Raw genomic sequence first — 25,513 nt, 5'->3', positions numbered from 1 at the left:
GAATGTCCGGAGGGTGCACCTCTCCTACCCGAGTGTCGGGACACCTCGTGTCCTGAGTATTAAGGGTTTTCAGATTTCCAGATGATCTTTATTCCTCCAAATATGAATGTCATACCTTCTCATCTCACGTAACTTTCAGGAGGTCACATCCCCCTCAACTGAATGTCCAGCAGGTCTTGAACATCCTACCAGAGTATCAGGAGCTATCATCTCTTCTTCCTGAATGTGAGGATGTCTCTCTTCTTCCATCTCAAGGCCAAAGGCCTCGTCTGGACCGCCTGAGTGTCACTTTGTTGCATCTTCTCTACCTGAGAACCAAGAGGTCCTATATCCCCTATCTGAGGCTCAGGAAGTACATCTCACCTCTGTGAGTGCCCTGAGGTTTCACCTGCCATGCTCAAGTGCCAGGAACTCTCATGTCCTCCACCTGGCTGCCAGGAAGTCTCCCTCCCTCCCTAAAAGTCATGAGCTTTCATCTTCTCTGCCTGAATATCACAAGGTCTCCTTTGCTCTGTAAATATCTGATATTCTCGTCTCAACTCTCTGACTACCTGAAGGTTTTCCGTCTCCTTCCAGGGCATCTGGAGCTCTCCTCCACCTGAGAGTCAGGAGATCTTGTCACTCACCTCTTCTGCTATGTCTGGAGGTTCCAGCTCTTTTCTCTTAGCAACCAAGGGGTCTCCTCTTCCCTATTCGAGTGTAACAAGGCCTTGCCTTCCCTACCTGCACGTCCAGTGTTTCCATCTCTTCTCCCTAATTGTCAGATGTCTCGTTTCCACTAGACAATTGTCCGGACATCTCATCTCACTACCCAATTGTCAGGAAGCTCTCATTTTCTATACAGAGTGTCCCCAAGTCTACTCTTCTTGCAGGCCAGAAGATCTTCCCTCTCCTATTACTGGGTTAGGGTTGCTGACAATACTGACTCCATCTCTGGCCCTCCATCTTGTTCCTGTTTGCTCAGTGACCTCCCTTGGGGCCATGTGTTCCGGGCACCTTGGAGATTGATATACACACCTTAGGAATGCCTGCCAAGGCCAGGATGGGGGAAGGCTTGTTTTCACCCCCTCCCCCAAGAATCTGTTGGAGATAACATAGTCTTTCCCCTTGCTGAGGCACAGGTGGTGACACAAAAGCTAATTAAAGGTCGGCTGTCCATTAGGTGCAATCTCACTACTGCCCTTCTGCATGTGCCTCATCGTATGAAATCTTTCAACTGTGCAGTCATTCTCTGCCCAATCCACCTGAATAAAACTCTGTAAACAGGGGTGCCTGGATGACTCAGTCAGTAGAGCGTGTGACTCTTGATCTCAGGGTTGTGAGTTCAAGCCCCATGCTGGGTGTAGAGCTTACTCAAAATTAAATCTTAACAAAAACAAACTCAGAGTAAACAGTATGTAGTGGCTTGCTTGGTTTTCCAGTCTCAAAGTGCCTTCTCTGGGGAATACTTTCCTGTTCCTCCTCCGTCTTCTAACACTGGCCCAGGACATCTTATCTTTGTTTAGCAGGGAGTGACAAGGCCATATCCCCCCAATTAGTGGCAGAATGATTCCACTTGAGTTTTGATATGCATTATTTATCTTCCTGACAAGCAACAGGTTTTCTTTCCCCTAGAGGAATGTAATTGGGTCTCAATAACATCAACTATGTGAGTATCACAAGATTTTTATCACTGCCCCCTGCATGTCAGTGGGGCGCTCTCTTTTCTACCTGAGTGTAGGGAGTCATCTCTCCTAGGAGAGTTTCAGGGCCCTTGTGCACTTACCCGACTGTTAGGATTTCTTCTCAGACCTGAGTGTCACAGAACATATTTCTTCTGCCTGATTTCAGGAGGACTCTGCTCCTGTGTTTAAGTTTCTTCATATCAGGTGATCTCTCCTCCTCTACCTGAAGTTCAGGAAGTCCTATTTCACAAACCTAAGTTACAATTCACCTACTGAGTGTTAGGAGTCCTCGCTTATTTTAGCCAAGTGTCAGATTGTGCCTGATAAAGTAACCAAAAAGGCTTTGGAATTATACCTCAAGACATTGCAGCAAGAATTCAAGTGATCATTGAAGTTTTGACTATTTAAGAAAACACCTATTCAGGTGTTTTTATAGGATTTTGATGGGTATAAAATTGATATGGTATTTAGGTCCATGAGAATCATTTAACGGAATGATGTCAACATTAATTTTAATGCTAATATGTACAATTTTCTAGAAATCACAACCTTTGCAAGTATTTAACCATATGACGAAAATGTTAGTTATAAGACTCAAGATGAAAAGTAGCACCTAGTTTTTCAAAACATTTAGGGTTATGCAGTAACAAAGTTGAGGGCCCAATGTCTAGATTCTAGAGGGCAACTACTATCTGACTCCACAGAGTAACACTCACTCCTGATTTTAGAAGGGGCTGCCAGTCCATACCTGCCCCCATGGCCACAGTAATGAGGGATAGGAACATGGCCTACCAGGTCTAATTCTGTCATTAACCCTAACGGAAGAAGCAAACATCTCAAATAAGAGTGACTTCTCCACGCTGTTCCAAAGCACAAGGGAGAGAGGCAGGAAGGTACCAGACGGTAGGAGTCTGGGGCCAGAGGAAGGGATCCCAGGGGTGCCTGGGTGGCTCAGTCGGTTGAGCAGCTGACTTTGGCTCAGGTCATGATCTCATGGGTCGTGAGTTCGAGCCCCACATCAGGTTCTGTGCTGACAGCTCGGAGCCTGGAGCCTGCTTCAGATTCTGTGTCTCCCTCTCTCTCTGCCCCTCCTCTGCTCGCTCTCACTCTCTCTCTCAAAATAAATAAACATTAAAAATTTTTATTTCAAAAAAGGGGGTCCCAATGGTTACTAGAGGCTTGACTCAAACCAAGACGAAGCTCCCAGCACAGGGAGCAGGATGAGGGCTTCCCCATCCCCCCCCCAACTCACCTCCCTCCTTCCCTTCCCACCCCCATATGCCCCCTTGCTTACCGCAGCCTGATTCCTGCCCCTCACTTCTGAACTCCTACCCCTGCTCCCCTGACCAGTCCAACTCCTACCTCATCTTTCCTCACCCTTATCTCTAACTCTTGAGGTTCCCACCCCACCCATTCTCCAGCGAGACCCTCTGCAGAGCAGACACGTCCGTCCATCCAGCCCAAGTTGTTCACGGGACCTCAGGCAGTGGTGGCTGGGGTGAGGGAGAGTTGGGGCTGCAGCCTCTGCTGCAGACTCCAGAAAGAGTGTTGGTGAGTTGCTTAGGGCCCCCAAAAGGATACGTTGAGGTCATGAGGAGACCCTAGCCCTGAGTGAAAATGTGTTTGCCCCCAAGCATTTGGGGCTGCAGCTCCCCTAGTCCTCAACTTGCAGAGAGGATTTCCTCTGCCACGTCTGCTCTCACAGGCACGGAAGCTTCTGACTTGTCTTCTGAGGTATGAGGGTGGGGGGTATTCATTTTCTCCCCCAAACCCCTTAGGAGCCAGAGTGGGTGATGCCCTTTCTGTGGAAGGCTTGTTGCCTTCCTCTTCCTCCTCCTCTCTTCTGTTGAAAAGCTGTACTTACCCCAAGCTCTGACCCAGACCCAGAGAGACCCAGGGCTCCTCGTGCAGAGGATACCGGCTCCCCAACACCCTGGCTCAGGCAGACAGCAAGTCAGGCAGGGTCCCACCTCTGCCCCCACATTTAGACCCTCCCAGTTCCTTACTCCTTGACTTCCTTCATGGCCTCTTCTGTATGCTGACCACAGTTTCTGACTTGAAAGTGAAAACTAAAATTTTGAAAAAGTTGAAAATTTGAAATTGTGGGGCTTTCTAGATAGCCTGCAAGCCTCTCAAGGTCCAAGCCTCACAGGGCCTCACCCTCCCTCCCAGGCCAGCCAGACCTGCACTTGCTCCCTCAACGCACCTCTGCCTGCCCCCACCTCCTCTGGGTGAAGACACTGGAGTCTGTCCGTCTTCCAGCCACTTCACTCCCTCTGGGATCTTCACACTTTCCGGTGGTATCTCCCACTGGTCCCACCCCTGACCATCGATAACCCAAGTCAAGGTCCACGTTTATTACTCTGTCAGATCTGCACTCCACCTTGACCCAGTGGGGCCAGGATCTGCAGGCACTGCCCCTGCCAAGACCCCGTCAGGTGACTGATGCCTGAGGAGCCCTCTCCCAACTCCCGCTGGGCCTCCTGTGCCCACTCTGTGGGAAGATATCCATCCATCCACACTGTTCACCCTCTCTTCCACCCTTAAGGCGCCTCTGCCCTTCCTGTGGGTGGGCCACGCCCCACCCGGTGCCACACTAGCCTTGCCACATCATTGGCTGGTAGCAGCCAGCTGCTCACATGACTGTCAGCTCGGGTGGGGGCGGGGGGTAGTAAAGCCCGGACAAGGGCAGTAGCCATGGGGGCAGGACAGCAGGCACAGACATGAGAAGGTTCAAAGAATTCAGAAACAAATGGACACAGTGGGGGAGGTGGGGCAGGGGGACAGAGGACAACTGGACTCCTACCTCAGGAGGGCTACACTCAGTGAGCTGGTGGGCAGAGAGGAAAGCTCCCCGACAGGAAGCATGAGCTGAGGCCCAGCAGGAGTCCGGAAGAGATGCGGAGAGAAGCCTGGCATGGGGACGTGGGGTCAGCAAGGAGACTGAGACAGGGCTGAGAGTCACCAGTGCATGTGGCTGAATGCTCGTGTCAAGGCTGAGGTTCGTCCCATTCAGGGGACAGCAGTTTGTGCTCCCAATACCTCCTCAAACAGGCGACTGAGAGACGGCTTCATTTCTTATAAATTTATTACATAATAATATTATAATAATTATTATCAATAATAATAATATAAGAAACATAGATCTCTGTGGGGTGTATCACAACGTCAGGGTCAGGAGGCCTCAGGACTGGAGCAGGGGTGAAATCCCCCGGATGGAACTCCATACAAAAGGAGGGGTGAAGCGGGACTGACCCTGTAAAGTTAAAAACCCAAATTGAACGGAACCAAAAACCCACAGGTGAGTGTGAGACTGAGGGTGTATGTGGCAGTCTGTTACAGTGACTGCTGCTGTGTGTGACCTGGTCTGTCAGTGAGAGGGTTACTGGGTGTGACTCTGCCCAGGGAATGGGGCCGGTGGGCCAGGGCGGGGCAGGCGGGCACAGACCGGCGTGCCAGGCCCCTGGGCTGTGAAAACTTCAGTTTTCTGTTTTTTTTTTTTTTATTAAAAAAAGCTAGAAATATAAACAGAAACTTGTGAGTGACGTGGATGGAGCTTAGTCCAGACTCCAAACCCTAGGTTTAAAAACGTCCCAGGGCCCCCCACCCCACAGGTCATTGCTGAGTGTGAGGAGTCACAGTAAGGGGGGCTGGGGTGCCCTCTGGGGTCTTTGCCTCTCCCCAGGGCTTGCGGTGGCCTGACTCTAGGGGTCCTCTATGATCCCCCCTCCCCAGAAGCCCAGTGGGGGGCGGGGCACTGCCTCCAAGGGCTCTTGGGAGCCTGTCCAAGCAGCAGAGCCTCACCAAGGAGGCCCGCTCAGGCTAGACGAGGCTCTGGAAGGACGGGCTGGGCAAACAGCAGGTCCTAGGGTGCCTCTGACTTTCTTTGGAAGTGGAAATGGGGTGCTTTCACAGGGACACACCCATACATGCACCCTGTGCACACTGCTGAAGCCCCCACACTAGTCCAGAGTGGCCCGTTGGGACCACACTCCAGTCAGGCACACACAGGGCTCCGACGCACTCAGCCGCACCCAGAGTTTCACACACTCGCACGTGCGTGCGCGCACACACACACACACACACAGGGCAGGAACAGGAGACTTTGGGGTCTGAGGCAGGGAGGCTTCTCTGCTGTGGTTGCCCAACAGTGTGGGGAGGAGGCTAGACCCCTCCTGGGAAGGGACCCTGTGAGGGACTTGGCTGGGGCGGATGCCAGGGCCCTGCCCCTCCCCAGGGCAATGGTCTCCCAGGCCACCTGACCTGGCTAGTGCCCAGCAGGACTCGCTGCCTGCCGCCCCTCCTCCACGCAGCACCTGAAGGGTCGGTGGGGCACACTATAGCTCAGCGAGGGGAGAGGGCCGAGCTGGGGCCCCAGGGCGGGCTACTAGGACCCTGGCCAACCCCAGACCAGCTGGAGCGTCCCCCGCCCCATGTGGGGTGGCAGTGGCAGTGAGGGGCCAGAGATGGAAGACTGGGCAGCAGCAGCGGAACCAGTGGGGGGGGGGGGCTGTAGGGGAGGGGAAGGGAAGCTATTAAGGACAGAGATATTTGTTCCTTTTCTCGTTCCAAATATAGAGTGGATTAAAATATGCAAAACAGGGGGGGGCTCCTAGGCCCCCAACCAAGAACCCCAAGTCTCCCCCCTCCCCCCGAGTCACCAAGGTGTGTCCTGACCTCGCATGCTGGACTAGGTCCCCCCCTCTGGGAGAGTAGCCACCAGGAGCTGTGCGGGAGATGGTCAGGCCGGAGCACCCCACCCCCAACCCTCTCCCGCTCCAGCCTCCCTGGCCCTCGCCCTTCCTGACCGTGTGCTGGGTGGGACTCGCCGGCCGGGGAGGGCACTAAGCAATGTACAGGGCAAGTCTCCGAGCAACAGCAAACAGGACGATTCATGCAACATTCCTGGCCCGGGCGCCTTTGTGGGGGGCAGGCCGAGCCCGCGGCCCGGGGGTGGGGGTGGGGGGCCCTGCCGGCAGGGCGCGGCTGGGACGTGGGGAGGGGGCGTCAGCTGCCGTCCAGCTGCCTGAGCGCGCGCTCAATGTTCATGCGGTGGCCCACGCGCGTGACGCCCAGCTCCACGAAGTCGTCCTTGGTGAGCGCCGGCAGGTGCGCGCCCTCGATTTCGTGGTCCTCGAAGCGGTCGCGGTGCTCGCCCAAGTGGATGCTCTCCAGCCAGTCGCCCACGTCGAACTTGCTCCACAGCTGCAGCGGCTTTTGTTGGAAGGGCCGGCGCGGGCCGGGGGCCCCGGGGCCGGGGCCAGGCGCTGGCGAGGGCAGCGGCGACGGCGAGGGCGAGCGGCTGCGTGCGCTCACGCTGCGCACCACAAAGCGCACCTCCTTCGGCTCGTGCGGGATGGAGAGGCTGGACGACTTGAGGATGGTGGGAGGCGTGAGGCCGAAGGGCCGCCCCGCGCCCCCCGCGCCCGCCCCCAGCCCCTCCACCCGCTCCAGCGACGCGGGCTTCACTGGGCTCGGGGCGCGCCGCGCCACGGGGGTAGCGGCCGCCGGGCCGCACCGGGTAGGAGGCCCCGCCGCCCGGGCCCCCAGGGCTGCGCTGCGCTGAGATGGAGCTCAGCTCACCGAGGCTGCTGAAGAGCCTGCGGAGGGAGAGGGGGTCAAGGCCAGGTGAGGGGCGCCAGGAGATGTGGGGGCAGGCAGAGGGGAGAGGGGCCAGTGGCCAGGAGGACGCAGGTCGGGTGGGTACTGGGGCTGGGGTGGGGGTAGCCTTAGGGCCACAGGAAGAAAGAAGGGTGGGGTCCTGTGGTCTCGATAGGGCCCCTCTGTCTGGCCCCCAGGGTCAGAGCCAGGGCCCTGCCGGGAGAGAAGGGGCCTAAACTGAATGGAACATAAAGAGTAAAAACAGAGGGCCCCTTCCCTCCATGGGGATCCAAGAGCAGCCCACCAGAGGAAAGAGCCCCTCGTGGCAAAGGGCCGACTGCCCCATCCCTGACAGCCTCCGACACAGGCTCTGGGCACTGCCCCATCCGCCCGTGTCCTGGACAGTAAGACTGGCAGTACCTCTCCCCACTCCCACACACAGCTCTGCTCTCCTGAGGAGACCCAGAGAAACCTGGGCAGGCTTCAGGGACGGCTGAGTCGTGATGAAGGCTGGTGGCTGCACAGACTGACCAAGTCCATGAGTCAGAGACAGACACCAGGCAGCGCTCATGCCCACACAGAGCAGCAGCATGTGCAGGTGTCAGGCAGCGACACACCCATGACAGTCGGCCTCCCTGCACAGGACGGCACCCACACGCGTCACAGACATGCAGCAGCAGCAGCGGCAGGAATGGCAGCAGCCTGCTCGTGACAGGGACACAGCAGCACACGTGTGCACACACACACGCACACACATACACACACACACACACAAATGATGCCTCTCTTCCCAACATCACCTGACAGGACCCCCAGACCTGCAGCCCCTCTCCAGCATGGCCATGGTGGGAGGCCTACCTGGGGGCACCTCCAGAGAAAACCCACTCCCCTCCCCACCCCCTCCTTTCGGTCCCTATCCCCAGTTGCGCCCGGGGGAAGCCTCAGGGGGCTGTCGGTGGCACAGAAGCCTCACGAAGCCAAGCAGAGCAGAGACCAGGGTGACCAGGTGCAGCTATGGACAGTGAGAGGCATGGGATGGGCATGCTCACTTACACAGCCGGCGCTCGGGACCACCGCGCAGCTAGACAGAGCAGCCACATGCAGATGGGCAGGAGAGAGCAATGAGAAAGAGTGTTAGCAGCCCAGGCCCACACAGCAGGCACATGGCCCACAGTCACAGCTACAGTATGGCAGCCAGGTACAGGTCTCCCTGGCCAGACACCCACTGGGGGAGGAGCTCAGTCAGGTACAATGGGAGAGAGCAAATCTGGGGCTGCTGGGGAAAGGGACCTGCAGGCCACACGTGGGCAGATCTGGGTGGGTTCCGGGTCTGCCTGTGTGACCTCCACAGGCTTTCCTTGGGACACTGTGTGGCAAGTGCTCGGCAGACACCTGGCACTTGGGTGACACTTCATGTCCCCTTACACTCTCTGCGGCCTGACTGGCCTCTGCAGCTGCCATACCCCCTCCCTGCCCCTGCCCCTGCCCCTGCCCCTGCCCCTGCCAGGCTGAGGAGCCTCCTCTGGGTGCCCCCATCCACCTCTGCGCTATCCTGACTGGTGCCAGTCTCGCACCGCACAGGGCACCCTGGGCGTCCTTCCGCCCCTCCGTGCAGGCTTTGTCTTCTCATCTCCCACCTGGGCAAGACCAGCCTCTCCCTAAAGATCCAGTTCTGTCTGTCCCTCCCGCTTGACCTCAGTTCCAGTTTCCAGCTTCCATCACTTTCCACCGGCTTTCTCCCCTCAGCCGCTCTCCCCGCTGCCTCCCCCCAGTGCTCAGACCCACAGCAGAGCCTCCTGAAACCAGGCCTCCCTCCGCCCTACCCCCCATGGCGAGGGGCTCTAAGGACACCTGGGGTGGGCTCAGGGAACAGGCACCAGCCAGAAGAAACCCTCCCTGCTCCCACCACACCTGATCTCCCTGGCACCACCTGGGCTTTGGGGCAAAGTGGGTCGGCAGTGAAGGAGAGAGGGAGGGTACCCAAGGGGATGTTGCAAGGGGGTGGTGGGTGCCCAGGTGGCGGTGACTGCTAGGGAAATGCCAGGGTGGGGGCTGCAGTGCAGGGTAAGGTGCGGAGGGGATGGTCCCAGTAGAGCTCCACCACGACTCTCACACAGCGACCCAGGCCTGAGGACCTCGTGTCTCAGGAGGGGATCCTGCTCAGCCCTACCCCGAGGGTTAAGTTTCAGTGGAACCATGTGGGTGTGCCCAGGGTCTCCGGTGTGACAGAAGCATATTGACAAGTTGGCAGGACCACAGCCAAGCTGTGAAGGCAGAGAGAACTGGACGGGTGCTGGGGAGTGCAGTGGAGACGCCTGGCCTGAGCCCAGAGCAGGGTCTGGGCTCCAGGACGCCCTTCTGGCCAGTGCCGAAGCGCTCCTTCCTGTCAGAGGGGTGAGGCAGGCTCTAGCAGCACCCAGGCAGACCCTCCTGAGGAGAGGTGGTGGGTGCCAGGAGATGGGCACCTGCCGGAGAAAATGCGGCTGATGCCAGGAGGTGCCATGAGTGAGGGAATGAAGAGCCATATTCCACTGGGTGGGGAAGTGGGGAGAGAGCCAGTCCTAAGGATGCCCAAAGCATGGTGGACATGGCAGGAGGCCTACAAGAAGAGCATAAGGAAGTCTGTGGCCTCCCAAGGCCCCAGGACACAGCAGGGAGTGGCCAAGGGTACCCACGGCCCAAGTGCTTGCCCCTCCTCCCTTCCTCCAGGGGAGCAGGGAACCGCCCACGTCGTCCCCTGAGCAGGAACCCCAGCAGCGTCCACAGCCAAGTCTCCACGCCACTGCGGCACAGCCGTCACCGTCCATCGCCACTCTCAACTGACGCCGCCCCAGCCGGGCCCCAGCCACGGTGTGGCCACATCACAGCACCCGCCAGCCTCCCAAAGGGCTTCTGGGCCACCCGCCCCCTAACGAGCGGTACCTCACCGGGCACCCCGAATGCCGTCAGCATCCTCCTCCAGATGGCTCCGCAAGGCTCCGTGGCCCCGGACGTCTCTTCCACCACGTCTGAATCTGCTACTGTCTTGCTGCCTGGTGATTCCTCAGCCACTGGGGTCTGGCCTCGCCCCTTGCCCCTTGCCCCACACCCCTGCAGTTACCCAGGCTGTGGCAGGACCCCTTCCTTCCTAGATGGGTTTTGTGGGTTCTCCTCTCGGCACACACACTTTCTCCTGGGCCAGGTAGTCCACTCCCACCCTTGGCTACGGCTGACGTGCCCAAGAATGCTACATGTGAGCCCAGGCTCTCCTGAGCTCCAGACCTCTACTGGGGCCTCCAAACGTGCTCTCCCTTCCCCCAGTCCTCCCCACACCAGGGACCGGGAGCCACCCTCAGCTCCTCCTCCTTTTCATGGAGGGCTCCCAGCACTAACCCAGGCCCTTATCCTCACCCTCCCGGCCACCTCAGGGTCCAGACATTTTCACTCAGCACCTCTCACCTCACTTCCTCACTGACAAAGCTAAATGTCAGCCAACAAAAATAACGGGACGTGTCCCTCCCAGGCTCGACTGCCTGTTGGCCCGTTGGCACCAACAGACAAGGAAAAGCCCAAGCTCTGGTCCTGGCCTCTGTCTTGGGCCTTCTGCCAGTGCACTCATGCAGGGCAGGTCTAGGCCTTGTGGGCTTTTGCAGTCTGGGAGCTCCACTCAGGGACAGAACCCTCAACAGCAGCGCAAAACTGGATACAGACTCATAAGCTTCAAAGCGCACTCTCCGCTCAGGGCGTCTCCAGCCTTTCGCCTTCTCACCGCCCAACCTCAGCACCCTCCAAATGCCTCTACATCCCCTCATCTGTGAGCACTTCCTGCTCCCCCAGCATAGTTCAGGGCTCCTGAAGCATGTGACCCGGTTTCGTGTGGCCTGCAAGGACAAAGCACATCCTGGCCCCAGTGCTCTTGCGTCGGCCGTCACACCACAAGTGTCAGCCCAGGTTTCAGAAGAAGCCCCACCGGCCTTGAGATACCTGCGGTGACGCAAGGTGGTATCCAGATCCCAGCCAAACATGTTAGTAGAACGGGGTCCACAGAAAGTCACCAGAGCAGGGTGTCTACCCCATCAAAGGAATGTGCGTCTTCTGCAAGACACTTACTAACAATCTGCCAGAGAAGCTGAGACCTGACAGGTTCGAGGCCATGGCGCAAAGCACATCAAAGGGGCTAAGAAGATGCAGGGAAGACACCCTTTCACTTTGTATTTCCACAGCTATTTCACCGTGAACTTTCTTCTATGAAACCAGAGGTGAGGGTCAGACAGATGTAAAACTGAAAGCCACAGCAGAGCTGAGTGTTTCTGCGGTGCTCAGAGACACCATGGACTTCAGACGACATGTGGGATTCCGATCCGAAGGCGAGTGGAGTTGGGTACAGATGTGAGCCTCAAAGACCATGGTGGGGCTCTGAGAAGATGGACGTCCTGTCTATACGAGGGCTAGACCCGAAGCTAGAAGCATAGAGCGGATGAATAGTCTAGGATCAATGTCGCAAAAAGCCAGAGGTCCCTCCAGGTGGCCAAGGCAATTACTCTGGGGCCTCTGCCAAGAATGGCCCCGGGAAGGAAAGAGCCCCACCCAGACACCAGAACTTCCCGCACTTTGAACGTTTCTCTTAGAGACCGTATCACTAGCAGTTCATCACTAAATGAGAGAGGAGTGCTAGGTTCCAGCCACAGTGAGCTGCAAACGAGAGCTGCCCAGCAGCCCTGGCGGGCACCACAGCTCCTGCCAGCCACACGGAGGGGCCGACTCCACACGCTCACTGAATCCTCCGCTCAGCCCCCTGCCTCTGGCCAGAAGCCAAGAGTGGGCAGTGGGGTCCACGCCACTGGGGACTGTGGTTTCACCCAGATCTGAGGGGTGAGGGGAAGCAGAGAGGGCCAAAGGAAGTGTGAACGAGAGAAGGGGGTGCAGAGGGAAGTGGGAATAGGAAGGCAGGGCAGAGGGATGGCTCCGTGTAGCTGGGCTGATGAGGTAGCGCTGCGAGGACTCGAGGATAAGCGATTTCAGAATACACGTGCTATTTGTGATATACGCGATTGATAGATAACGGTGTCAGTCTACCCAGTGAACAGGTGCGCATTTCTGTGTGAGAGGCTACCGCACAGAAACCCAGCATCCGTCACCAGAAGGGGCTTAACGACACAGCCCCCAGAGTACAGTGAACAGAGAGTGGGGCTTGGGGCCAGACAGATACCACCACTTACCAGCTGCAATAGACCTCTTTAGAACCTTAGTTTTATTGTCTGGAAAATGGAGAGTATGCTGTTATCCATCTGAGAGAATGGCTGTAGAAGTGAAATAATATGACCTGGCATTTTCTAGTGCAATATCCGGCCCTTTTATTTCCCACGAAGGACCTGGCTGAGTGCCCACTTCATGAGAACCCACCATGCTGCAGCCCTGAGCTTGGTGCTTCAGGGTGTCACCGTCACCATCTCACAGGGGAGGGACTGAAGTTCACAGTGGCTCATCCAAGACTACAGAGCTCAGGTGCAACTAGCTGAGACTTGATATCCAGGGCCCTCTGACCCCAAGCTGATGCCAGGGAATGAAGAAACTGCCGACATTGGTGAGAACATGTCACAAGGGACTTGTGTTGTTTTAGGTTTTCCAGCATCTGGACCCCCGTAACAGCAGCTGATTTTCCTCTGGAGACCCACCCTCCCTCACTCTCAGCACCTGTTTGCTAGGTGGGCTGGCCCCGTGCCCCAGCTCCCAGGAGAGCACGGGACTCAGGCCTGGCCAATGGAGGCCTTACGGCATCCCTGACCCTGCTGATTCATCCAGGGGAAAGCAGGGGACCCATGTGAAGCCAATCAGAGGCTGGACTTTTGCAAGAAGTGCCAAGTCAAAGAGGCTCCCTTTCCAGTGCACCTGTGGGGTAGGTGGGGTGCAAAGCTGGCACCTGTGGGTCTTGCCCTGCCCCATCCCATGTCCAAATCAGAACACAAACACAGGGTCCTGGCACAACCCAGAGCCATGGGACAAGAGACCTTTACCCTGACAGAGGAGAAATGCTCAGGGTGCCCAGCCACCCCATGGGAGCCAGTAGAGCAAATGACAAGACCCAGGCTCGCCTGAGCCTGATCATGGGGTCCAACAACCAGTGCATCTGAATCATGTGTCTGTCCTTCAGTGATATTTATCCTAAGCCCCCTCCCTAGATTACAGGTCACAAAAGACAGTGCTTGCATTTAGCTTAGTTCTTTCGTCTGTTGAGCAAACGTTTATTGAGGGCCTGCACTGTATCAGGAACTGTGCTTCCCACTTTAAATGGCTTTAATTTTCACTGGGACCAAAGGACATAGAGAACAGAGGGACTGGCAAGGGAGGAGAAGCAGAAATGAAGATAGGGGCTGGTCGAGGGTGGGTCAGGGAACCCCCCGTCCCCAGGGGTTAGGTCCTGCAGAGGCCCAGGACCTGGGCTACTCATCCCAAATGGATACCCTGGCCATGCCCATAACGCCCACTCTCAGGGTACCTTTGGCATTGCCCTGCTGGAAAGAGGGCTTTCACATTCAGCTGGGAGTTGGAAGAGGCCAAAAGGGGAGGGGGCCCCAAAGCGAGCCCCTGAGATGACAGGAGCTGAAGGACAATATTCCTGGACCACTTAGGGGAGGCACCGTGAGCTTCCCAAGCCCCCACATATCTTTTGAACCCTTAACTGGAAGAAGGTAAATCAGACAAGCCCTTGTGAATAAGATCGAATCCCTCACTTTGTGAGCTGTGCCTTCCAAGGCTGACAGGAAAGGGCCCAATAGGCTGGTCTTCAGGGAGCAAGAAGGAGGCCAGGCAGTGGCACCTCACACCCCACACCCCCCCCCCGACAAAGCCAGAAGAGGGAGGAGGGCCTAAAGGGGTACAGAAGGCAAAGGCAGCTTGAAAAGGGCAGACAAGGGCCAGCCAGGGGGTTACCAGAGCTGCCTCAGACCAGCACCAGTGGGCAGGAACCAGCTCTCCCACCAACATCCATGGAGCCCACAGGCCCAAGGGGGACCCCTTCAGGAGCAAAGCCTTGGGAATGGGGTCCTCAAGGAAATATCCAAGGGACCAGCCCAGAGGCTCTGGCAGCTCTACCAGAGCAGCACCCCAGCCCCTTGCTCAGCAACCCCCACCCCCATTTCCAGGGCACAACGTGGCCTCTTCAAGTCCTCACCCTGGGCAAGAGGTGGGACGAGCAGACAGACAGAGGAACAGGGAAGGTACGGAGAAGGCGAGAGGGCAGATGGAGTATGGAGGGATGCTGTGACTTCCCCCTAAGAATGGCTTCTTAATGCACTTTGAAAATGCACTGCAGTCTGTGTTTAAGGGGCTCTGAGGCAGAGCAGAGAGACAAATTTTTCTGGGGCAGAACACAGGGAGCTGCTGGTGCGTCCCAAAAGGAAAAGGAGTCTGTGTACTCTAAGCCTCAAAAGGAAGCAAGGCAGGAGGCAGCTACAGGAAAGGTGGTACCAGCCATGTGGCCACAGGGAGGATGGGGTTGGGGGCCCACAGGCTCACAGCGAAGCTGAACAGTGGGGGGAGGGGAGCGGGTTGCAACTCCAGGATGGAGCACAGAACAACCCGTAACAGGAGAGGCAGCTTTGGTCGGGAGCAAAAGAGTGAGAGCCCACAAGAACCTCCCCCCCCCGCCGAGGCAGGGCGTCTCCAGGAGGGCTGTGGAGGTGCTCGGCCCCGCTGGGTCTCTGATGGGTGCCCAGCCCCCACTCCTAGCACCAACAGGATGGAGAGAACAGCGGCCCCAAGATTTCAGATCCCTGAATGAGACTTGTCTCACACAGACAAAGCAAGGGCAGACAAAGGACACAAGTGGACAGAGAGGCATGCCACGGACAGGTAAGGGGTGGGATAGAATGGACTGGGGAGGGGAACGGAGGAAACCTCCGATGGTGGACAGACAAGAGGGAAAACACAGGGTGGGTGGGGGGGGGGCATGGACACGGGACAGGACCCTCCCCACACTGCCCTGCTCACCGAGCTGCCGCGATGGGCGACTTCTTGGCAGGGTCCAGCAGGCCGCCCAGGCCACCAACCGGCTCTTCCCCCAAGGAGCGTGTGTCTTTGTTGAGCTGCTGCAGGCGAGAGCTGAGCTCACTGATCACAGTTGGTTTGTCATCTTCAGGCCCTGGGAGTCCCCGGCTCTCCACGGGGTCCCCCCACAGCTTGGACCTTCTCTGGAAGAGGTAGCGAGGGCGAGCAGGTCCGGCAGCGGAGGCCAGCCCGGCAGAGGCGGCATGCTGCTGGGCCATGAGCTCACTGTCCGAGGACTGCTTCAGCAGCGGGTCCCTGAAGGTCACCGGCCCCTTCCCCAGCGGGGACTTGAGCTTGGGCTTGGGAGGCACTGGTGGCTTCTCGAGTAGAAAAGTGTGTCCATCGGCGAAGGAGGTGTGGGTGTCGGTGAGCTCCCCACTCTCCGAGCTCAGGGTGGACATGCTGGACACCGTGGAGATAGTGCTTGTGGTCTCCAGGTGGGGGTCGCTGGAGCTGCGCGTGTCAGCCTCCTCCACCCCTGAGTCAGCTGCAGACTCAGGGGCGGGAGGCGGCTCGCTGCTCGGCTTCCCTGAGGCCGGGCCTGGCACCACGGTGGGTGAGGGACCTGGGCCAGGAAGTGGGGTGGCCAGCAGGACCCCGTTGGCAAACTCTTCGGGAGGCGGCACCAGCCCAATGCGGGCCAGCTCCTCCCTGGTCTCCTCATCGCTGGAGGACAGCTGGGCGGGCGGCAAGTTCACGGCGAACACCAGCTCTGGCTCCTCCTCGGAGCTGCCCTGGCCCGGCCCGGGGTCTGTCGGAGCCGTGCTGCCAGGGGGCTGAGCCCGGGGGCTCGCCAGGGGCTCTGCCACCACTGCTGACTGTGCGGGGGCGGGGGCCAGCTCCGGGGTGCCCGGGCGCTCCTCTTCAGCCCCCAGCCCGCTGGGCTCCTGCCCATTGCTGGTGGCGTGCACGACGATGAGGCCGGCCGGCCGCTGCAGGGATGTGTCCAGGACGCTGAGGATCATGGACTTCTTGTCCTCTGGCGACTTGCGCTCCTCCCGGGGTGCTTTCTCCGGCTCCCTCCGAGCAGGCACAGGAACCCAGGCGGGGCTTCTTGGGGAGAAGGCTGGGGAGGCCAGCGCCCCTCGCTCAGAGTCGCGGGCCTGTACATCCACGAACAGAGGCCCAGGGCGGTCAGCGTCAGGGCTGTGCACAGGCGTGGGGGACCGGGAGGGTGCCTGGGAGGCCAGAGCACGTTCTCGAGCTGCCAGGGCGAGGGCCAGGGGCGAGCTGGGGTCCAGGGGTTTGCCGGTGAGTGGGTGGATGAAGGTGGAGCCTGAAGGCCCAAGGCTCGGGCCGCTGACCAATGGCTTCAGAGCAGAGACGGGGGAGGGCAGGAGCAGGTCTCGGCCGGTGGTGGTGGTGGTGGCGGCGCCAGCCCCCAGCAGGCGCTCATCGATGGAGCGGGAGGGCTGCAGGGAGGGCAGGTCTGTGCTAGGTGTGCTGCCCTCGATGGCTCCCACCGACAGGAACACGGTTGAGCGGCGCCGCTCCTCCAGCCGCCGGTCCTTGCCCGGGCCTGGGCCCCCGAACGCGAGGCCGGGGCTTTCCCCAGGGCCGTAGTCAAGGCCGCTTGGCCGAGGCCCACGGTGCGTCGGGGAGGGCTCCCGGGCGAAGCTGCCGCCACCCGGGCCAGGGCTGCCCACTGCCAGGGCTGCGCGCTCCTGAGCGTCTTCCACCTGCAGCTGCTTCACCAGCGGGCTCTTGCGGCGCTGAGGCTTGGACGGCGCGAAGATGCTGGCGCTGAAAGCGCCCAGGTTGGCGTAGGGACTGTCGGGGCCCGGCGGCCGCGGCCGTCGCTTTGGACGCTCCGGTGGGGTGGCCGCCGGAGGAGGCCGGGGGGTGTCGCCCGCCTCCGGCGCCGAGTCCTGAAGGATGATCATGGAGCGCGCACGCTTCTGCCGCTCCGGGTAGGGCAGCGGACCCAGGGGCGCGCCAGAATCGTACAGGCCCGCGGCCCCAGCGCCCAGGCGCGCCTCCAGGCCGGGCTTGAAGCTGGAGCGCACTGTGTCGTAGGCGCGGCCTGGAGGGGGTGGCGGTGAGAAGGCGGGGGGCGGCCCGGAGTCGAAGTAGTAGGGAGCGGGTGGGGGCGGCGGTGCGGTCTGCGGCGGGGGCGGGATGCCACGGCCCTCACGCACCGTATCTTGCATGGACGTGCTGCGCGGAAAGCGCCCCTCCAGCAGGGACGCCAGCTTTTCATCCTCCCCTGCGGACAGAAGGGCCCTGGTGAGACCCCGGCGCCGGCCCTGTGCAGGGGCCAGCCCTGCCCTGACTCCACCTGAGGGCAGCCATGGCCCCAGATGCAAGGACTGCGAAGCCACCCCCTTAGAAATTGGCGGGAAGCGATACCCAGCCGGGGAGGACGGGGTCAAGAAGGGCACAGAGGCTGGGGTCTGAGAGAAAAGGGGACAGGGAAGCCCAGAGCAGGAGATCTGAGCGAGGCCCCTAGTCTGGGCTCCTCCCTGAATGCCAGCTCTGCACCCCAAGCCCAGTGTTGAGTTGGGGGGAGGGGGCTCTTAGAAAGACTTGGGGAGAGGTATTCTTTCAGATATAAGGTAGAGGAGGGCCCCACCAACAGACTGTGAAAGGACCCAAAGTCTTGGGTTCGGGCCAAGACCTGCCCAAGCCCCATCACACTGAGAGGGCCCAAAGAAGACACCCAGGGAGAATCGGGGCAGCCCCTACACATCCCCCCACGTGGAGTGGTGAAGACAACTGCACAGAAGAGGTAGGGGCGGCTGGTGCATGGCTTCCATCCAAGACTGAGCGAGGCCACATTGCAGCAATGGAACAAGCAGGTGTCACCGGGAGTTCCCTGGTGGCAACCAGAGACGGGAAGAAGAGAGATGGTCAGAAATTAGGGGGACGCTCTCCCAGAGTAGGAGTGATGCACGGACTGTAGTCACAGGGGCAGCAGGACTGTGGCCAGCTGAGCCATGCATCTGGCAGAGAGAAGGCTGGCGCCCAGGTGAGAAGGTGTTTGTGAAAAGACAAGCCCTGAGAGGCTCCATCCCAGAGACCCAAGTGGACTGGACTGGACACACTGCCTGGTCACTGCTATAACCTCAAAGGCTGAACTTCAGTGAGGGAGGGTGGAAGGGAAGGAGGAAGAGCTAAAGTGGAATTGTAGACTAAGCACCTGACCCATGTGTCAGTTGTACTCCCTATGGGCTGTGTGGCCCCAGGCCGGGCCCTGGGCCCCCCTGAATCTCAATTCTCTCATGGGCAACACAGGCTTAAAATGAAACCCGCTCTGCTGCCCGAGTTAGGGTCTGTGCAAGAGCAGGACTGGGATGCTCAGGGCCCTCATTGTCCTGCTGCCTGGCTAGAGCCTGGCAAGATCTCCCAAGTGTCCTTGTGGGCACAATATGGACACTTGTACCATACGCATGTTCAGTTAGGCTGCAAGTGTTCGACGGCCCAACCGGAGGACAGTGGATGAATGTTTCCTCCATGTTGATACGCACAGGTCTCTGGTGGAGTGCCTTGGGAATCTACACTCGGCTTCACCCTGTACTTGCTCGCATTTTTACGAACTCACTACAATGCAGATTGCCTGTTCCCAACCACCTCCTCCTTTAGCCAAGGTGGTCTCCCCAGGCCTCCCACACTGCACGATCTACATCTTGTCCTGCATGACAGCTCTTCACCCCGGGCACAGCAAAGGTGGGCTTTCATGTGGCTTGAATTCTAGCATTGGAAGTTACTGTCTGACATTACTTAATCTCTTAGCAGGTCAGTTTCCTAATCTCAAGCGAAATGCTGGCCCCTGTTGTGGGGCTGCCACAGCTGGAGCCATTTAAAGCCTACAGCATGGGGCTGAGCACCTAGAAGCATCCCAGGAAGGAGGCCGAGATCATCATCACCATCATCATCATCATCATCATCATTTTTAGGTCTGCCTTCCACCCCCATGGCTGGACACAAGATTTGTGCCAGGTTCTTTTGGGGCCTCCTCCCCGCTGCACAACTTATCTTATGAGACAAACTACATGGGGAAAAGCTTGTGCTCCTAGAAGACGCAGGAGATTTGGCATGCCAAATTCTAACTTAGGGTGAAGATAAGTCACTTGCCTGGGATGAAGTGGGGAATCTGTTCTGATACCACCCAAGGTGGGGTGGGGACCTCTGTCCAATGAAGAGTAGCAAACATTTCTCAAACACTGTGTTCCAGCCTCAAGATTCAGGACCTGCATCTAGGAACAGTATCAGTGGTTGATGCCTATACTCAGCCTCTGAGTACAGCCCACTGGGTGAGCCACATCGTAGACTTGGAGGCAAGTACTAGATGGGACTCAAGTTTATGGACCAGGACGCTGAGGTTTCCAGGACTGAATCATGTGCCCAGGACAAGGGTGGGTGGGGGACTCTGGGAATCTGACACCTTGACCAACACTCACATTGGTGATGGGCAGCAGGCCAGGGCAAGGAGCCTGAAGATGAACCCCTCTCACTCACTCACAGAATGAGCACAGGAGGGTCCAGGAGGAATACCCACCAAGAGGCTCACATCCTGCAGGGAAGGCACTGAGATCTGGACCTGTGGTGGTCAGTCCTGGGACTGGGCTGGGCTGAGCGACAGGCCATCCAGGCAGACTGAGGCCAGGTGCAGAATAGCGAGTGTTGGTACACCCAGGTAAGAAGGAAATGGAGACAAATGCCCCCAGATGAAGTAGGAGAAGGCTGAGACTGGTCCCCAAGGCCCCAAGGCAATGAAGAGCCCACCACGGGTGAACTGGAGGGATATGGGGTGGTATCCGCTCTGCAGAAAGCCCCCTTTGGGCAGGTCTGGGCAGATGGCTGGCATGATGTCTTACCAGAAGACAAGGTAAGACCTTGGGCAAGTCACTTTACCTCTTTACCTTAGTTTCCTTACCTGTAATACAGAGGTACTAATAGTATTACCTCAACAGGGTTACTGTAAGTATGAAATGAACCAGTGTGCATAAACACTGTGGTGTTTGATGATGAACAGATGATGGGGGAGCTGCAGTGTATGCAGACCGCTGGATGGACAAGTGGGCAGGTCTGTGAAGGAATGGATGGAGAAGTGGGCAGGTGAGGGGGGACTACATGTCTAGAAGGAAGGGCAGTGAGTGGAGCTTGTGAGATGCCCCAGTCTGGGGTCGAGAGAGATGGCTACATGAGAGGCGTGACAGCGAGTGTGAGGCATGATGAGGCCCCAAAGAGACAGGTACAGAAGGCACAGAGGCTAAGGACACAGCCTTGAGAGGACCCACATTTGGTGTGGAGGTCTTTTTTAGGTTTACATCTTGTCCTGAACAGGTACAGCCTGAGAACAGAGGAAAGAACCAGGAAATGTCCTAAAGCTCTGGGGAGGTGAGCAGAAAAATCAAATGCCAGTTGAGGTCAACAAGAGAAGGGCTGGTCACGTGTCTGCTGGAAGGAATGCCCTGCAAACCACTGGTGACCCTGGTGGCAGCAAAGTCAGTTTTAGGTGTGGACAGAGCTACGCTGCCCCAAGCTGAGGAGCAGATGAGGACAGAGACAGCAACTGCAAGTGACTTCTGGAGAAGACTGGCTGTGAACGAAAAGAGAGATACAGAGCAATACCTGGTGGGGGGCACAGACTGGATGGGGAGGAGTATGGGGGGCGCAGACTGGATGGGGATGAGCAGATGGGGGGCACAGACTGGACAGGGAAGAGCAGATGGTGGGGCACAGACTGGACGGGGAGGAGCGCATGGGGGCCACAGACTGGACGGGGAGGAGTGTGGGGGGCACAGACTGGACAGGGAGGAGCGGATAGAGGGATGCAGACTGGATGGGGAGGAATATGGGGGGGCGCAGACTGGACGGGGAGGGGCGGATGGAAGGACGCAGACTGGACGGGGAGGAGGTGAGGGGGCACAGACTGGACGGCGAGGAGCATATGGGGGTCACAGACTGGATGGGGAGGAGTGTGGGGGGGTGCAGATTAGACAGGGAAGAGTGTGGGGGGCACAGACTGGACAGGGAGGAGCAGATGGGGGGACGCAGACTGGACGGGGAGGAGTGTGGGGGGCGCAGACTGGATGGGGAGGAGCGGATGGAGGGGCACAGACTGGACGGGGAGGAGTGTGGGGGGGGCGCAGACTGGACGGGGAGGAGTGTGGGGGGCACAGACTGGACGGGGAAGAGCGGATGGCGGGCACAGACTGGAAGGGGAGGAGCGGATGGAGGGGCACAGACTGGACGGGGAGGAGTGGATGGGGGGGCGCAGACTGGACGGGGAGGAATGTCGGGGGCGCAGACTGGACGGGGAGGAGTGTGGAGGGCACAGACTGGACAGGGAGGAGCGGATGGAAGGACGCAGACTGGACAGGGAGGAATATCGGGGGCGCAGACTGGACGGGGAGGAGCGGATGGGGGGGCAACCTGGACGGGGAGGAGCGGATGGGGGCGCAGCCCGGACGGGGAGGAATGTCGGGGGCACAGACTGGACAGTGAGGAGCGGATGGGGGGGCACAGACTGGACGGGGAGGAATGTCGGGGGCACAGACTGGACGGGGAGGAGCGGACGGGGGGGCACAGACTGGACGGGGAGGAGTGTGGGGGGCCGCAGACTGGACGGGGAGGAGCAGATGGGGGGGCGCAGACTGGACGGGGAGGAGCGGATGGGGGCGCAGCCTGGACGGGGAGGAGTGTGGGGGGTGTAGACTGGACGGGGAGGAGCGGATGGAGGGGCACAGACTGGACGGGGAGGAGTGTGGGGGCACAGACTGGATGGGGAGGAGCGGATGGAGGGGCACAGACTGGACGGGGAGGAATGTCGGGGGCGCAGACTGGACGGGGAGGGGCGGATGGAAGGACGCAGACTGGACGGGGAGGAATGTCGGGGGCGCAGACTGGACGGGGAGGGGCGGATGGAAGGACGCAGACTGGACGGGGAGGAATGTCGGGGGTGCAGACTGGACGGGGAGGAGCGGATGGGGGGGCAATAGTGGACCAGAGCAGGGATGGGACACAATGGAGAGGAAGTGGTGGGTGGAGTGAGGAAGCCTCAAGGGTCTCTCTTGGCAGTTTGTCTGGATTTGGGGAAAGGACAGATCCCACATGTGTCCACAAACAAATGAGATTCCTGGGCTATGACCAGGGAGATGGGGTTCTCAGAGGAAACCTTAAGGAAACCTTAAAACCCCAACTGGAGGGCTGGGAGAGACAGGGTCCTCCAGCCCCACATCCACCCCAGCCCCATGCAACCCCCAGCCCAGCCGTACCTACAGACTTGGTCCGTGGAATCCCCTTCCGCAGGGAGCCGGGCAGCTTCTCTGGGCCTGGAAGGCCCTGGCGCTCAAATAAAGACTGTTGGAGTTGGGGGGTTAGAAGGAGGCTCTAGGGCACTGGGGGTCCCAGGTCTCCATCCAGCCCCAGCCATCCTTCTAAGCCTGAGATCAAACACCCCACACACTAATCACAATGGTGCTGGCACCGGTGGGGCCTCACCCAAGACTCAGACCCAGGCGCAGAGACTCCAGAGAGCAGGGGCATAGCCAGTGGGGGCCTGGGCACAGAGTATTGGGTAGGGTTGACATGGACAAGGCTGGGGGAGTAGCCCAGAAGATGCCAAGTGAGAGGAGTCGGGGGGCGGGGTGCAGAGACACTGCATTGTACCCTCAACAGGGCTGGGGTGCTCTAGGTGGTCCTGGGTGTGGCTATGCAGGAGGCACTGGGACCCAGGGCCAAGAGTGAGCACTCAGCATTTGTTAAACTGTGGCCATTCTGGGAGGACAAGATTTCCCCACGTGTGTGAGGAGAAGCCATGGGGTCCTTCACCCTCACCCCTGGAGAGGAGGGTCCAAATGACGGACTCCCACCCCAGAAAAATGCACAAACGCACAGTAGGGGACATGGAGCTCTGACCCCCGCGCCCCTCCCTGCCTTCTCCCCTCCCCATGCCCCGCCCCCCCCAGCTGCTGGGGTGGCTTACACTGATCTCAGCAGGTGTGATCCTCCGACTCGTGGGCCGCTGTTTGACAGTGGCAGCTCTGGAGTCAGCGTCCGCGATGTCTGGCCTCAGCGTGGGCTCCGTGGCGGCTGCCAGGATCTCATCCAGCTTCTCTGCACAGCCAAGGGAGGCACCATCTCAACCACCTGGACCCTGAACCTGCTCCACCCTCGTGCACCCCATGCTGAGTCCTCCTGATGTTAACGGAGCGACTGGGCCCTGCCCGCCTGATGTCCCTTCTTCCAGACCTGAGGCCGGGGGCCAGAAGCCGAGTAACATGCATCCCATCTGAGTCCCACTCCCGCCTGGCCGCTCTGTCCTCCAAGGGTGGTCCAGGTCACCCTTCGGAGCCCACTCCAGGAAAAGCCTGACTGACCATTCGGGAGAGGACCAGGACAGGGACAGCACTGTTTGGAGTTTCAAGTCTTCCTGAATTTGTTGCCCTTGGCCCTGTCCCTTTTCTCCTCAACACCTGGCACTACTCATCTGTCTGTAGCTGCTGCACCAAAAGCTAAGCTGCCTCTGGTGGACCTCAGCCCTAGGACAGACCCTGGTGTGCAGCAGGTGCCCATGGAAAGTGTGAATAAGCTACGAATGAATGAACAGGGGACACTGCCTGAAAACAGAACTCACAGTCCCAGGCTAGGGACCTAAAAATATGGCTCCAGGCAGATGAGCAGGCCGAAGAACCTCCCTTCCTGGAAAAGCAGCCCCACCCTGGGTGGGAGGTGCTGATGGTGCTGAAGGGGCTTCCACGGGCCCCTTGAGAGGAGGGTAAGGAAGATGGGGGGTGGGAGGGGTGGGGAGCTGATGTGTGAACGAGGCCCTAGAAGGGAGAAAGGCACCAGGAGGCCTCAGGCAGCATTCTTTTCAAATCCATCATAAAGAAAAGCTTTGTTTGCTTGTTTTTATTAAAGCTGTTTAGTACTTTTTAAAGTGGTGTTTTTGATTATCAACATGACTTGGAAATTGTGTTAAACGCATGTGTCTGACACTGGCAGCTGTGGTCCACTCGGGGCCGGATGTGGGCTGCAGCAGGAGTTGGGGGCAGCTCCCGTGCCCACATGGCTGCCACACTGACCTCGCCCCACTCGTCACTCAGGCTCTGAATCCCCAAGCCCTCAGGGCCCGTGCCACCCTAGAGGGCCATGTGTCTGGTCACGCCCGGGCTTTCGCTCTCCAAGTGCCTGTTGTCAGAGGACACAGTCAGCCCCAACACCTCCCACCAGCACCTCCTGGCTCTGCCTCTGCAACCCACTCGGCAACTGCCACGGAGAAAGAAGTCAGAGCTGGCCGGCACCCAACCCGGACCAGACCCACATCGCGTACCACCTCTGTCCTGACTTAACCTCTCTGTGACTCAGTTTCCTTATCTGATAAAACAGCCCGAAAATGGTGGCTGCTTCAGTGTCTACTGTCTGCACCTACTGTCCGTGTCTACACGCGACAAGTGCTGCCCTGCCTGGCTCAGGGGAAGCACTGAACACACACGGTGCGCCTTCTCTCCCCAGAGAGCCCGTGAGCTCTCAGGAGGAAGGAGCCAGTACCATCCCCCGCCTGCCCTGAGTGTCCAGCCTGGGCCCTGAGTAACACAGGAGCTCAGCAAATGTTACAACTCACCAGAGCGTGCTCCCTCTACAGACTAGCTTACCGGTCCTGGGTGTAGCTCCCAGCGCCACTGGTACCTGGGCCCAGGTGCACACCAGGAAGGGCTCGTTAGAGGGCCCATCTTCTTTGTTTTTGTAATGAAGCAAATAATTCCCCTTTGGAAGCTGAAACCACCATCACCACCCTGCGTTCAGTCCTTGGTGATTTTCAGTGAAAAGAGCTTCTGATGAGCCTTCTCCTCTCATTCCTCACAACCACACAAAGAAGATACTGATACCGCCCTCATTTTACCCAAAAAGAAACTGAATATCTGAGAGATCTGAGTGCTCCAGATCATAGATTCAATAAGTTAGGGGTCAGACTTAACAACCACATTTTCCGGAAACCTCAGACATAAAGACATGAGTGAAGTAAAAAGTGAGCATGTGCTCACCCGAGCTGCGGGTTTAGAAGCTGCATCTCTAGCTCCAGAAGAACTCAATCCCAGAGACCAGAAGCAGAGTGCACATGAAGTTAGCAAAGCAAATACTGCTGGAGGTAAGGTGATGGTGCTGGGGCCAGGCAAGAATTATTTCCAAAAGAGAAAGAATCAAGAATTCTCCGAACTAACACCTGGTGAGGTTGACACCAATCCCCACCGTTATTAGAAAATATATTCTTAAATTAT

General features: G+C 58.5%; 1 protein-coding gene across 1 annotated transcript in view; it reads right to left on the bottom strand.

Annotated features, from left to right (window-relative positions):
- Positions 1-6,368: 6,368 nt before the first annotated feature.
- Positions 6,369-25,513, bottom strand: part of SHANK3 (SH3 and multiple ankyrin repeat domains 3) — a 49,137-nt gene continuing 29,992 nt past the window's right edge. The window contains 5 exon segments of the mRNA XM_047066426.1: positions 6,369-7,160; positions 7,162-7,264; positions 15,234-17,496; positions 22,511-22,595; positions 23,221-23,351. Of these exon segments, the coding sequence (XP_046922382.1) occupies positions 6,672-7,160; positions 7,162-7,264; positions 15,234-17,496; positions 22,511-22,595; positions 23,221-23,351 (3,071 nt within the window). The 3' untranslated portion in view covers positions 6,369-6,671.

This window comes from Lynx rufus, unplaced genomic scaffold (assembly GCF_022079265.1).
Source record: "Lynx rufus isolate CCGP_SWC_20201006 ecotype Redwood Valley unplaced genomic scaffold, mLynRuf1.p SCAF_7, whole genome shotgun sequence".
Lineage (NCBI taxonomy): Eukaryota > Metazoa > Chordata > Mammalia > Carnivora > Felidae > Lynx > Lynx rufus.
The sequence above is the reverse complement of the archived record's forward strand: the minus strand, read 5'-3'. Positions and strand labels throughout refer to the sequence as shown.